This window comes from Ctenocephalides felis, unplaced genomic scaffold, assembly GCF_003426905.1.
Source record: "Ctenocephalides felis isolate EL2017-DRISC unplaced genomic scaffold, ASM342690v1 CF-g0.4_SCAFFOLD_03570, whole genome shotgun sequence".
In the NCBI taxonomy this organism is placed as follows: domain Eukaryota; kingdom Metazoa; phylum Arthropoda; class Insecta; order Siphonaptera; family Pulicidae; genus Ctenocephalides; species Ctenocephalides felis.
The window spans coordinates 20,774,335-20,788,924 of record NW_020539724.1 but is presented as its reverse complement, the minus strand read 5'-3'; the positions used below and the strand labels follow the sequence as shown (position 1 = coordinate 20,788,924).

Sequence of the window (14,590 nt, the reverse complement as noted above, 5' to 3'; positions counted from 1 at the left end):
AGACTTGTACCAAAGCAAATAAAAAATGAAAAAATATACTATCCATGAAAATTTTGCAAGAAATATCACTAGAATACCAGAATAAAAATTTAGTTTAGATATCACAAAAAAAGTTGTGAAGTTCTCACTAAACCAAAAAAATACTTTTACTACCAAAGTAAATAATAAATGAAAAAATATATTACTGGTGGAAAATTTAAGAAATGAAATTTTAGGAATATTATTTGCACCATACCAGAGTAAGAATTTACTTTATATATTAAAAAAATTGTATAGTTCTCATTAAACTCTCTAAAAACGAAAAAGATATATTACTGGTATGAAATGTATGCAATAAATATCACAAAAATAATAGTTGCATTATTTCAGAGTAAGAATTTAGTACAAATATTGAAAAATATTTAGTTTTAACTAAACCAAAAACCATAGTTTTCACTAAACTATAAAAACGACTTTAAAGCTTTTTTACCAAAGCAAACAATAATAAAAAAATATATTACTAGTGGAAAATTTAGGAAATGAAATTACAAGAATATTACATTACATTGCACCGTTTCAGAGTAAGAATTCAGTTTAAATATTAAAAAAAATTAATAGTTCTCACTAAACCAAAAAAAAACTACTTTAAAGCTCTAAAGACTTTTACTACCAAAGCAAATAATAAATGAAAAAATATATTAATGATGATACATTTTTGCAATGAATATCACAAGTATATTATTTGCACCATTTCAGAGTAAGAATTTAATTTAAATATAAAAAAAATTATAGTTTCATTAACCCAAAAAAACGACTTTAAAGCTCTAAAGACGTCTATTACCAAAGCAAATAATAAATGAAAAGACTTTATTACCGATGAAAAATTCATGCAACTAAATTACAAGGATATTATTTGCATCATTCCAGAGTAAGAATTTAGTTTAAATATAAAAAAATGTATAATTTTCACAAAACTACTGTAAAGCTCTTGTTCAACCACATCAATTTTAGGAGTGTAAAATTTATGATTAAATTTTTTGGGGTTTTTGTATAAAAAATACAGAAATTCGTGAAGAATCGAAGTGAAACGGACACTGAAATATTTAGTTTTAAATTTTATAAAGCTTGGCCCGTTGAAAGATTTATGTTAAAATTTAGAATTTAATATAAGCAAGCCATCGGATGTAGTTTTATACTTATATAAATTCATATTCATAATTTGAAATTATGTTTAAAAACCTTTTCAAGCAAACGTTAAAGAAGTTCTAATAATGAGAATGAAGAAATAAACTTATAAGTTTATCATATTTAAAAATTAATAATAGAGTCTAAATTTTAAGTGAATGAGAAAGCTTACTGAAATAATGTCATATGGAGCGCTAGTAAAATATATAATGAATTGCCAAACGATATTAAGATGACCAATGATGACGATGAATTTAAAAGAAAAATAAAGAAATATTATAAGGAAATTGAAGACAAAGAAGACTGAAGAGTTATATAAAGATATTTTAATTATAATAGATATTATATCAATAAAATAGTCAAGTGAAATGTATATAGAAAATTTGAAAACTGTTTTTATAATCTCTCATATCAGGCACCTCTGTCTGTATGAGATATGAAAATAAGGTATATATATATAAATAAATAAAAAAAAAAATATAATCAAATAAATAAAAATCTGAGTAAGAGTCAAATTCTAAGCAAGGTAGACCGCAAAGCTGGGCTTAGATATAATTTAGCTTCGCCCTTTTGGTTAAAAATCTAATTAATATTACATGTTTCATAGTTATTAGGTATTACAATAACCATAACATAAAATTATCAATCGATATTTGTAATGACACGCGAGACCACCGTATCACAATCGAAATCCTGAGCATGAAATCTTCGCAACCGAAGTGTCACATACTAAAATCACACATACACTTAAAATATTATCTGCATCTTAGACGCACATTAAATAAATCAGAAAATTCACACATATTATTATTACATAACACTGTTGATTCGGTTACTTCGTAAAGTTATTGTTTGCAATGTCTTTTATGGTAAAAAGTTTGTTTTTCTAATTTCGATTTTCGCAGTAGCGAATGACACAATGGAGTTTCCGAACGCCTGTGTAGCTACGCAAAGAATGTGGCATTGATGTAAGACGGGTTGAACAGGGCGCAAGCGCTCTGGACGTTTTGGGTGTGGAGGGATTCTCAAGTTTAGATGGTGCCGATTTTGGGACAAATTTATTTATTGTAAAGTGGCAATATTTTTTTTGAAATCCGGAAGTTGGGAATTAAGTTAAGTGACTTAAATATGATTTTGAAATATTTCTTTGTGAAAAATTATACGTAACTAGTTAGTATTAGTATTTAGCCTTGAGGCAAGTTACATGAACTTCCCGATATGTGTAAATAATCGACTTAATCAATAATAAACAAATTAATTTAAGAGTGATTACAATTATTCCGAGAGGATTTGTTACACATAATTGAAAACGAAAGAACACGTTAACTCGGAGTATTTTCTAAAAGCAAATTTTCACGAAACACTAATTTTTATAATTGAACCAGTTTTCGTAGGACCTTAATGGTTTACTATGTTCAAGACCAAGTACACTATCGTTATACCAACTAAATCATCTAATTTTATTTTTAACAAACGTCAAAAAGACTACTCATTTTCTCCAACTTTGATAAATTTTTAAAATTAAACGACTTGTCGTAAAGCCGTAATAATTCAGTAAGTTCTATAAGACCATGATATATATCGGCTAAAAAAGTTCCATAAAAATAGGCCTAAATTTATTTTTCAACAGTTAATTAAAGAAAACGGCTCGGTAGATTTTCACCTAAAACTAATCAGTATCATTCCCAACTAATGTCTTTCGAAAAGTTTTTTATTTTTAACTTCCTGTAGGGTCAGTTATTGTAATGGGCCGAAAATCGAAATTGAAAATTTTTACATTTCTCGACGTTTTGAACGTTTCTGAACATTTTGGCATACCTCAGAAAAAATGGATATGTGTGTGTGTGAGTGTGTATGTATGTATGGATATAATTTTTCGTACACGTTTTCGGGCGTACGGATCAACCGATTTGAACGGTTCAAAAAACATTCGATTTCTATTGATAGGGAGATGTGCTGATTAGTTTTTGGCAAAGGCAGGTCCAGCGGTTACGGAGATAATGAACAAAGAGTGCAGAAAATAGAAATCGAGTTTTTGAGAGAACGAAGCATCCGATTTGCATGATTTAAAAAACATTCAATTAGTAATGACGGGGAGAAGTGTTGAATAGTTTTTGGCAAAGGCGGATCTAGCGGTTTTGGAGATACAGAGCTAAATGTGCAAAATATGGCAGTTTTTGAGAGAACTAAGCGTTCGATTTGAATGATTAAAAAAAACTTTCAGCTTGTGTTGACAAAACAATTGCTTTTGGAAAAAAAATTAAATTCAATTTTTTTTTTCATATACATATCGAAAATAATTCAGATTTCAAATTTAATTCTGGCTAAAGTTTTAAAGCTCACTTATATACTTTAAATGAATATTTTTACTATGTGATTCAGTCAAGTTATAGTGATCGCAAAAAAATCGAAAATGAAAATTTTTATATATCTTTACGTTACAAAGGTTTCTGAATATTTTGGCATACCTTTGAAAAAATGGATGTATATGTGTGTGTGTATGTGTATGTATGTATGTACGTGTGCGTGTGTTTGCGGATACAAATTTACGTCGACGATTTATGGAACACCGATCAACTGATTTGAATATTTCAAAAAACATTCGATTCGTATTGATAAGGAAACATGCTGATTAGTTTTTGGCAAAGGCAGGTCTAGCCGTTTCCAAGATACGGGGCAAAATGTGCCGAAAACGGTTACTCCGTTTTATAAGAGAACGGGGCGTCCGATTTGAGTAATTCAAAATACATTTTATTTGTATTGACTAAATGAAGAACTGTTCAAATTTTTGGAAAGGCAGGTCCAACGACTTTGGAGAAAAAGTAAAAAAATGAGCCATTTGGCGGTCAAAAATGAACATTAGACATATGCACATCAAATTATCAGATATTTTATAGAGATTTTAACATTAAGTATAATTTTTGTTTACATTCCCATAAGTTCCATACCAATGTTTACGCGTTAGACGGCGACGCGGCGCTTACGCGCTTTGATATTTCGTCTTTATGCAGTTAAAGCAGTACGATTGCTTTGAATAAAAGTTCAGAATTTCCAAAATATTTCAAAATAAATGATTTAAAATAGAATGATTTAATATGGTTCGAAATTCTATTAAAAATGTGGAAATCAGAGACTGTTTCGGTCTAATAGGGATGTACGATCACCTCAATCGTTAGGTGTCAATCGTAGTTAAATATTTCTAAGTAAAAAACAATTTGAGGAGCAGTTAATCTGTAACCTTCAAACAAAAATTACAGATAAAGTCGTTTCGCTTCTTTTAAATGTTTCTTTAGAAAAGTCGTTCTAGGAAATGACGGACAATTCCATCCTAACTACTACTCTACAATGTCTGTTACAAACTTCATTAAAATTAAAACTTAAAAAAAGAACAAGATAAATTTTCCTATAAAGATATTTAAAGAAATGCAATATGAAATTCTACAATGTCTGTCACAATCTTTATTGAAGTTAAAACTTAAAAAACAAGATAAAAATTTCCTATAAAGATATTTAAAATAATGCAACATGAAATTCTACAATGTCTGTCACAAATAGCGAAAACGCTAAAAGAGAATGTCGTTCTAAACCAAATAGAGGAGGCTGAAGAGAATCAAGGAAATAATTGAAATTTTCAAAATTACTAAAACTAAATATATCAGTTATATATTTAGTTAGAACCAGTGGCGTCGGAACCACTGGCTGAGCCCACCCATCAATCTCAAAATATGATATTGTCTAAAATGCCTAAAACATAGAGAACACTCATCAAAAATTTGCTTCCGATACCACTGATGGTTAGAACCATATTAGTATATTGTCTAGGGTTAGAACTCAAAGAACAAAATAAACAACTCCTATCAATATTTTCAAATCGTCGCAATATGAAATACGGCAAAAGTAAAAATAAAGTGTCAAGCACCCTATCCGACTTATCTTACTAGAAAATGGCTCCATTGTTCTGAAAAATTTGCTGTAAAATAGCGAAAACGCCAAAAAAACAAAATGTCATTATATGTGGATTCCAAAAAAAAAATTAGGAAATCACTTAAAAAGAAACAAGAAAGCAATTGAAGTTTACAAAACCACTGAACGACTTATTCTTAAAAATGAGCATAACACAAGACAAATTGTGAATTTTGATTTTTGAAAAAATAAAACTGATATGAACACTGTATGGAGTGCTACTAAACTATTTAAGGGTCTCCCAAAAGCAATCAAGATGGCCGAAGAATAGTATAAATTCAAAGATAAATGACAAACGTATTATGTATAGATGCTTTTTATGGTCTTTTATACCAGACACTTCTGCCTGAGATATACAAAATGTATTAAAATTGCAAAAAAAAATTGATTAATATCAAAAGCGATATAGATTTAGAAACACTGTATGCGAAAATATTTTCCTCGTAAAAGCATTGTTTCGAGAGCAACCAACACGCCTAGATCAGTAATGTTTAAATAGAGAATTTTATATGAAATATTAATTTGCCTTATTTGTCGCGGAAACTCTAGATTAAAGTATCAGATTGTTACAAATTTGATTACAAACCAATTGTAAATTATACCAACTGGGTATACGAGTACATAACGTATATTAAATTACTAATCCGTTCAATATTTGCAACTACAGGTTGTGATCCAAATTAGGTTTGACATTTGCAATATTTAGTGAAGTAAAACAACAATTTGTTGTACTTACCTTATTACAACGGTTGTTTTTTATGGCCACGGCCCTGTATGCAATCGTAAAGTCCATTTTAATCATTAATACACATCCGACATTGTTCATTTTCAACACATCACAAACACATCTTAATTAAAAGCCGACTAAACTAACACTGAACTCAACAATTTAATTTGTTTAACGGCTAGTGAGCAACTTCAAGTGCGAATTTGAAATTTTAAATAGTTCTCAAATACTCAATCTGGCAATACTTTTGAACATTGCGTTTGAATTATTGCATACCTGGCAACACTGCATTAATTTGATGTTTCAAAAGTGTTTGTTTCTGCTGTTTCATTCCGGCCAAATATAATTTTTAATAGTTTTGTGAATAACTAATAAGTTTATAATATTAAAATGAGTTCAATTGGAACAGGGGTATGTTTTATATATCATATTTTGTTACCTATATAGTTAAATGATAGTACATTTTTTTACATAGTCATCTAATTTAGAGGTTATATATTTATTATTGTATAATTTGAACATTATTTTAAATACAAAAATATTTAAAATAATAAATTATACACTTTACATATTATTTATAAAAAACATATTCATCAAACGTTAGATTCATATATTTATGCGGAAAAAGTTATGTTACACTTTTTATTAAATCTTAATTAAATACATCACTTGCAGTACTCTGTGCGCAATTTAGAACTTTTTATATATGTGAAAATACTTATTTAAATGTCTACAAATATATGTGTATATATATGATGTGTATTTACTATTGAACTAAATTTAGTATTGTACTTGTCAGTTATTTGAACCTTCGATTATTATGAAGATTACTGATATTGTTGGAAACTAGTTATTCTCTGTTGTTAACTGTTAGTTTTAAATATCTTTTTCCAGTACGATCTCTCAGCATCCCAGTTTTCACCAGACGGTCGTGTGTTCCAAGTGGAATATGCAAATAAAGCAGTAGAGAATAGTGGAACGGCAATAGGTCTCAGAGGGAAAGACGGTGTAGTGTTTGCTGTTGAAAAATTAGTTACAAGCAAACTCTACGAACCAGGAACAAATCCCAGAATCTTTAATATTGATAAACATGTTGGAATGGTGAGCATCATAATAGGATTGAAATTAGTAATATATTTAAAAGGTGCTAATAACATGTTTAAAAGTAATCATTTTAAACTGAAGACTAATTCAGGCGTTAAACTAGTAAAGACTAATTTCTGAAGATTACTTTTTATAAAATACTAATAATACTACCAAGTAATATTATTTTTAATTAATTTCTTTATCATATTTTACAAGATCGTATACTATATATCAATATAATCACATTTTAATATAATGAATTTACAACAATATATTTATTCCTGTTTTTAAATGAATTTTTCATCTTTTTAGGCAGTTGCTGGTCTGATCTGTGATGCCCGCGAGATTGTTTCTGCAGCTCGAAGTGAATGTAAATCATATGTTTCTCAATATGGTGTTTCTATTCCTTTGAAATTTCTAACAGAAAGAGTGGCTGGTTTGTTCCACACATATACACTTTACTCAGCTGTCCGGCCATACGGATGTGCTGTATTATTGGGAAGCTATGAAAATGAAGAACCAGTTCTGTATGCTTTAGATCCTTCCGGTGTAACTACAGTAAGTTTGAAAATGATCTTTTCAATAATGTAGTTTTGAGATTTTGATTCTCGTGGAGTAGCTACATTGGGTTTGAAAAGGATATAGTCGATCATATATTACATAAGTTATAAGTATTTTTATTTTATAAGAAGATATTTTCTTTAGCAATATGTTAGTAATATGAGCTTTCATGTGTGAATCAAATTAAATCAAATTTTTCTTTTAGGGTTGTTACGGTTCAGCAATTGGCAAAGCTAAACAAACAGCAAAAACTGAAATAGAAAAATTAAAATTATCTGAAATGACATGTAAGCAATTGGTCAAAGAAGCAGCACGAATGTAAGTTAATATTTTTTTTAGCTTATTTAACTAAAAATAGTTTATCAATGATGTTGCATTTTGTTTCAACTATTCAAATTAGCTTATTATATTAATACTCTTTACTGCTATGTTAAATTTAGATAAATATTTTTTTGTGTTCAAAATTGAATTTGAATTGAGAATTAATTAAAACTACAATCATAGGAGAAAATATTGAAATTTGTGATTTACTAAAGTCACTTGTATATTATGCATGAATAATAATATATTTCCATTTTATGAAGTATATATTTAATATAAAATTAAGAAATAATTATATAAGATTTAAAGAAATTGAATTATCATTTTGATATTTTTTACAGAATTTATTTAGTGCACGATGAGTTAAAAGATAAAAATTTTGAACTTGAATTGAGTTGGGTATGTGCTGAAAGCAATGGAGTTCATGAACGAGTTCCTGCTAGTGTTAGGCAAGAAGCAGAAAGCCAGGCGAAACAGGTATTTATAGACATAATTCTGCTAAAAACTATTGATGATGATATTTTTATTTTATCTACTGAAATAAAATATCGTTATTATATGAAATTTGAAATCTTTTAGGCAATGGAAGATGACAGTGACAGTGATACAGAGGATAATTAAAAATATATTAAAAGTGCTTGCTTGACTTAATTTTATATTAAAAAAATATCCTTTATATTTGCATTTTTATTTACTTGTTCAATTTTGAGATAAAATACAGTACCATCGCCACTTATCATCAATATTAAAATAAAATATGTGTAGAATATTTTGTACCTGTATAAACTGTTTATTTATGTTCTTGGCATATTTTTGATTGGTTTTGTTTAATATATTATTACTCATCACACATTTATAGTAATTTACTATAAATGTGTGGTACAAAAATGATATTTTCTTTTGCCGAAGAATTGTATTTTTATATAAAGAGGATTATTATTATGAAAAGTGAAGAACATAACAAATTTCTGACGAGACAAATTTCATATAAATTTACCTGAGTAAAAGTTGATATTTTAATGCAATTCTCCATTTTTACTAAATGGGGTTTATGATATTGCTTTATATCAGAATGAAGTTTACATTTTTCAATTGATACTGATTTTTGAATAATTGTGACTTATAAATCTTGATTAATAGTGCTGAGAAGGATATTTAAATGATTTACATGTTATTTTATAGATCTTTGATTTTTAATTTTTAACACAATATTTAGCTGAGATATTACTGGTAACTTAACATTGGTCAAAAGTAACTTCTTTTTTCAAACTCACTTTTGGTCATAAAAGATATTGGTAAAAATTGATGTTATTACAAATAATTATTTTAATTAATAATTAACAATTAAATTCATAATGGTCCTAGGCCATATTATTTATGACAAATGGCATTAAATAATTATTTGTTATTGCATAAAAATGTTGAAATACATTTTTGTTTTATATATTCTCAAATAAGGATGTATTCAAACATTCCTAACATTCAATCAAGCTACAGAAGCATATATATAATTTTTTTGTGGAATAATAATTGAAACATTATGATCAAAATACCTTTGTTATTGTATATATTTTCATGAGTTCTATAATGCGATACCAGTTACCAATTTTTGTTTTGTATTATTAGGTTTTGGATTAATTTTTGATTAGCATCATTCGAAAGCCCACACATTTTTTTTTATACTTATCAAAATTTTGTTTTACCTTATCTGGTCCAAAAACATTGAAAAATTAGAAAAGCTATAACTCTTAACAATCCTTGCATTTGTAAACTTTTATTAAAAACTATATATATATATATATATATATATATATATATATATATATATAATTTTACACATTGATATGGTTATGGTAACACAAATAATGGTTGTATTCAAACATTCCTAACATTTAATCAAACGAATGATGGAAGTATATAAAATTTTTTGTGGAATAATAATTGAAACTTTGAGATATAATTAACTCCCTTATTGTTTTATATTTTTATGTTATATATAGTTCCTGCAATTTTTCATATGCTTAAGATATTTTGTCATCTTGTTCAATAGGGCCTTTTGGCTTTGTCGTTTCAAGCTAAAAATTATATTTTACTCATTCAAAACTTACTTATCTTCGAAGAGACTATGTTTCTACTTTATATATCAATTCACTTCTCACTTTAATTCAAAGAATAAAGAAGATATTAAAAAACATTTACATATTCGGAGGTGTGCAGAGAAAAAAGCAAATTGTAGAAAAGTTTAATGAATTGGAAAATGTTTTAGTGGGATGCCATCATGAAGCATTAGCTTTAAAATTGTCCATAAGTGCGAAAAACGTGTGAAATTGCTGATGAATTACAGATTACTGATTTTGAAGCTCCAGATAGCTGTGAAGATTGTTTTAAAATTTGAATTTGGCGGCACATCGGAGACACAACAAGATATTCTTTTATTGGTGGCAGCACTTACCGAAATATTGCTAAATAACGTTATTGCTGAATAACGAACCGCTCGACATTTTAACGCTGATTTTTTAACTTAATGCCACACAAATCAAACGTTTTCTAGAAAGAAACTTGTCATGATGAATAATAAAAAGTGTAACTAAAGACTGTTTATCCTGACTTGTGATGTAAATGAAAAGTGGCATTTGCTGGCGACTGCCAGACGCGCTGCAAAAGTTGAATTGTGTTGAAAATTATTGTAATTGCTGATGCATCAAGATTACTCAATTGCAATTAATGGAATACAATTATATGTGCAAATGGATTGTTCATGACGAAAATGTGTGATTTTTTTATTTAAAAGTTTTTGACGGTGCCGATAGACGGATGACACGGCGGAACAAAAAACTAAAGGAAACAATTACAACAAATTGGTAACAGTATTGGCAATTGAAGGTATGTCATTATTATACATGATTTCTTAGATATTTGTACATTTTCAAGTGCAACTGAAACTTGTCTATATAATACTATGTAAATAATTATATTTAATGTCAATCGGCTTAATTTATACTGTTCAATTTATATAGAAACATAACGTAATGTAATTTAAGCAAACAACCACATGTAAACACCCGTAAGTCCACTTTGATTATCAGTATTGTATTTTTAGATTGAATTTCTTTAATCTATATAAAAAGACAATACTGACATTAAATATTTTTTCAGAATAAAACTACGCTCCTCATTTTATTTTTATTCAATGCTTGCATGCCATTTTTATTTTATGGTCATGATCTGTCAAACTCCCACATCATTCCCCCCGCAAACAAGTTCTAATTATTATTCTTTTTAACAATATTAATGAATGTATTTTGCAGATATGTAATTTAAAAAGTTTAAGTTCAGGCACAGTATGTTGACTACCAAAGCCACCTTGTTCATGGGACTGTTCAATATATACTTTTTTGTAGTTTTTGAAGTCTGCACGATACGATTTGTCTTAGTCCTTGTCTTGGGCATAACAAGTTGATTGTTCAAGTATCTTTGGGTGATTCAAATAAACCATTTACCGTCTTATTATAATAATATCAATAATTTGCTGTCGTTCCTTTATAGATTATTAAAGTTTCTGAAGTTTGCACAATGCGATTTGATCTTAGTGCTCATCTTGGAAATAACAAATTGATTTTTTCAAGTATTTCAGGATTTTGAATTAAACCAATAACTGTCTTTGAAAATATGTACAATAATTTGCTGTCATTTGCTTAGATTATTGAGGTTTTTGAAGTCTGCACAATACGATTCGGTCTTAGTTCTTGTCTCGGGCATAACAAATTACTTTTTTCAGGTTTCCCAGGTTATTCAATTAAACCATTTACTGTCTTATAAAAATAAGATCAATAATTTGCTGTCATTTCTTTAGATTATTGAAGTTTTTGAAGTCTGCTCAATATGATTTGATCTTAGTCCTTGTCTCGGGCATAATAAGTTGATTTTTTCAAGCATCTCAGATTATTCATTTAAACCATTTATTGTTCTATGAAAAATTTGCTGTCGATTGTTTAGATTATTGAAGTTTTCAAAGTCTGCATTATATGATTTGATCTTGGTCTTTGTCTTGAGTTTAACAAGTTGATTTTTTCAAGCATTTCAGATTATTCAATCAAATTACTTACTGTCTTATGAAGATAAGATCAATAATCAGCTGTCGTTTGCTTAGATTATTGAAATTTTTGAAGTCTGCACAATATGATTTGATTTCAGTCTTTGTCTTGGGCGTCTCAGGTTGATTGTCCAAGCATATAGTGTGATTCAATTAAACTATTTACAGTCTTATGAAAATGAGATCGATAATTAGCTGGCCTCTGCTGGCTTTGCGGTTCTGAAAAATTCTATCACTTTTGTGTAAGTTAGAAAATAAAGAATTTTGATATGTTTCGGTTCTCTGCTACAAACTAAGTAAATTGTTATTACCAAATTTAGTCTATTTTATTACCAATAGTTGTTAATAAAATAAACTATATATTGAATACAAATAATTACTATAACAATTTTGCTTGTGCCTAGACCAGTTACATTCATAACTCAGTTTTCAAAGTTATTGTACTACATCTATTGAATTATCGCATTACTGAATATGATTAATAATTTATTACTTTATTGATGAGTACATTTTTCAAAAGTCCACTTGTATAAAAAATTTCTTTATTTATATATAATGAGTAAATCACATCCTTATTATACTACACTCTTTAATTTACATCAAAACTTAAAATATGACAAACAAACTTTGGTATTATATATAACAAAATTATCGGAATATGTATTATCAACATTTTACTAATCTTTACTTTCATTAGGTGCATTTTTTAAACTCCAAATTTTCTTAATCTAGCAGGCACAAGTGTACAAAAAAATAAAACAAAATTAGGTAACAATGATACCTACACAAAAATAATTATTCTATAACATATTGATAACTTAACACAATTATATTATTTCAAATATTAAAATTAAACTTAAATCTATTAGATTAGATGAGTTATTTACGAACTCGCATATTGCAGGAATTGGGTCTTGATCCAGTCTCGGTTATAGGGTTTGTACACATTTAATCCAGGTTGCTTTAGGAAAATATTTATGTCAAACACCTGCAAAGTAAAAGAAATCATTTTTTTTTGCACTGAAAATTGTTTTGCAACATATATTCTGAGAAGTTCTTGGTCGAGTTTGTCATTTGAATGTTACATAAACAAATGTGAACTAAGAAGTTGTGGTATATAATCAGCTAGGAAGCGAGTAAACTTATTAAAGTATTAATGCTAAAATTCTTTAATTCGATTATTTTCCTTACAGAGTAATAATTTCAAAGGTAAAAGCTTAAAGGCAACATTTTTGATTTGACAACAGATTTGTTGAGGAGAAACATACACTTTGTCTATTAGGAAACTGCATTAATGGCAAATTAGTGATTGTATATGAAAAGATTAGGATTACATATTACCTTATCAATGTAAGTACAAAGATTTTCATAGCCAATGCTAACTTTGTCACCCGAAGACTCAATATCCAAGTCTTCTGCACATTTTTTAAAAATGTAAATGATCAATTCCTTAGGCTCATTAAATTTTAAATAAGTTCTTGTTCTTTCATTAGGACGATATTGTATGAATAATATAATTTTATCCTGCAAAAGAGAATTGAAAGAATGTTTTATACTGTATACAAAATTATATGAATTTTTTTACTTCAGAATTTTAACTTGTTAAACTAACTAGTTTTTTGTTATATTATTAAAATTCTTCTTGAAAGCAGGATTGCTAAATTTAATTCATTTGCTACAATTTATGTAATTTGTTTTATCTTTTGAAAGAAATTTACTAATAAGTTTAATAACATTTTTATATAGATTATAATTTCACTGCTATCTTTTATTCTACAAAGCATTCAGTACAATGTGGATTGATTATTTTACATGTTAATGCACTTTTCGATAACATTTTTACACAAACTCTGAGTAGAAATACCTATTGTAATAACATCGACTGCAATTAATGTAATGAAAACAAATAATTACTATAGCAATTTCACTTTCACTTGTATCTAGATTGTCCTTGCACATGCAATATCTCAACCTTTTTATTAAGTTATTTACATTACTTATATTGAAAGAGAAATAATTTTAATAAATTAAGCAAAGATTTTTGTAATGCTTAAATGTTTAAGGGTATCCGAAGTGCAAAATATATAAGAAACGTTCTTTTCATAGTATAGATCCTATGTAACAACTATCCTATAAAATTAATGGGATTTATACTATATGTTTCTGTGAAAATCTGAACTACTTATTTGTTAAATGATATATAATATAAACATATGATGGAAAGTTAATGCAAATGTAATTGACAGTATGACAGTGATTTCTCAAAATGCTAGGTTAGGTTTACTAAAACAATCTTTTTTATTACCTTGTCGTAATCGTCTCGACTCATTTTTTGCTTCACAGCAATGCCAGATGAATTATGCTCTTCTCACTAAATATTTATTTATCTAATCACCGATTTTTACGATTTTTACAAAATTTGACAAAGCTTGTAGACGTCATAGTAAATATTACATATTGTGCGTAGCGATTAGCCAAGACAGCTACCTGTTCAGACTTTCTCGAATCAATACTTGCTTTGCTATTGGTAGCTGCAGGGTGAAGTTATGGCTTTCAACAACCAATGAAATAATAAACGGGTCCTAGTTAGTCGGTACCTATTTTCCTTTTTTAAATGTCAAAGTTAAGGCAAAGGACTAAAGTAATTAAAATTGGAATATTATTACATGTTTATG

General features: G+C 27.8%; 2 protein-coding genes across 2 annotated transcripts in view; both read left to right on the top strand.

Moving 5' to 3' along the window:
• The window catches only part of LOC113383565 (potassium voltage-gated channel protein eag-like), a 221,038-nt gene that overhangs the window by 133,550 nt on the left and 72,898 nt on the right, over positions 1 to 14,590 (top strand). The window lies entirely within an intron of this gene.
• On the top strand, positions 6,148 to 8,547 carry LOC113383756 (proteasome subunit alpha type-3-like). Its single transcript, XM_026622007.1, has 6 exons — positions 6,148 to 6,265; positions 6,749 to 6,955; positions 7,253 to 7,498; positions 7,707 to 7,819; positions 8,164 to 8,299; positions 8,402 to 8,547. The coding sequence occupies exons 1-6, from the start codon at positions 6,245 to 6,247 to the stop codon at positions 8,441 to 8,443; spliced, it is 765 nt and encodes a 254-aa protein (XP_026477792.1). The 5' UTR covers positions 6,148 to 6,244; the 3' UTR covers positions 8,444 to 8,547.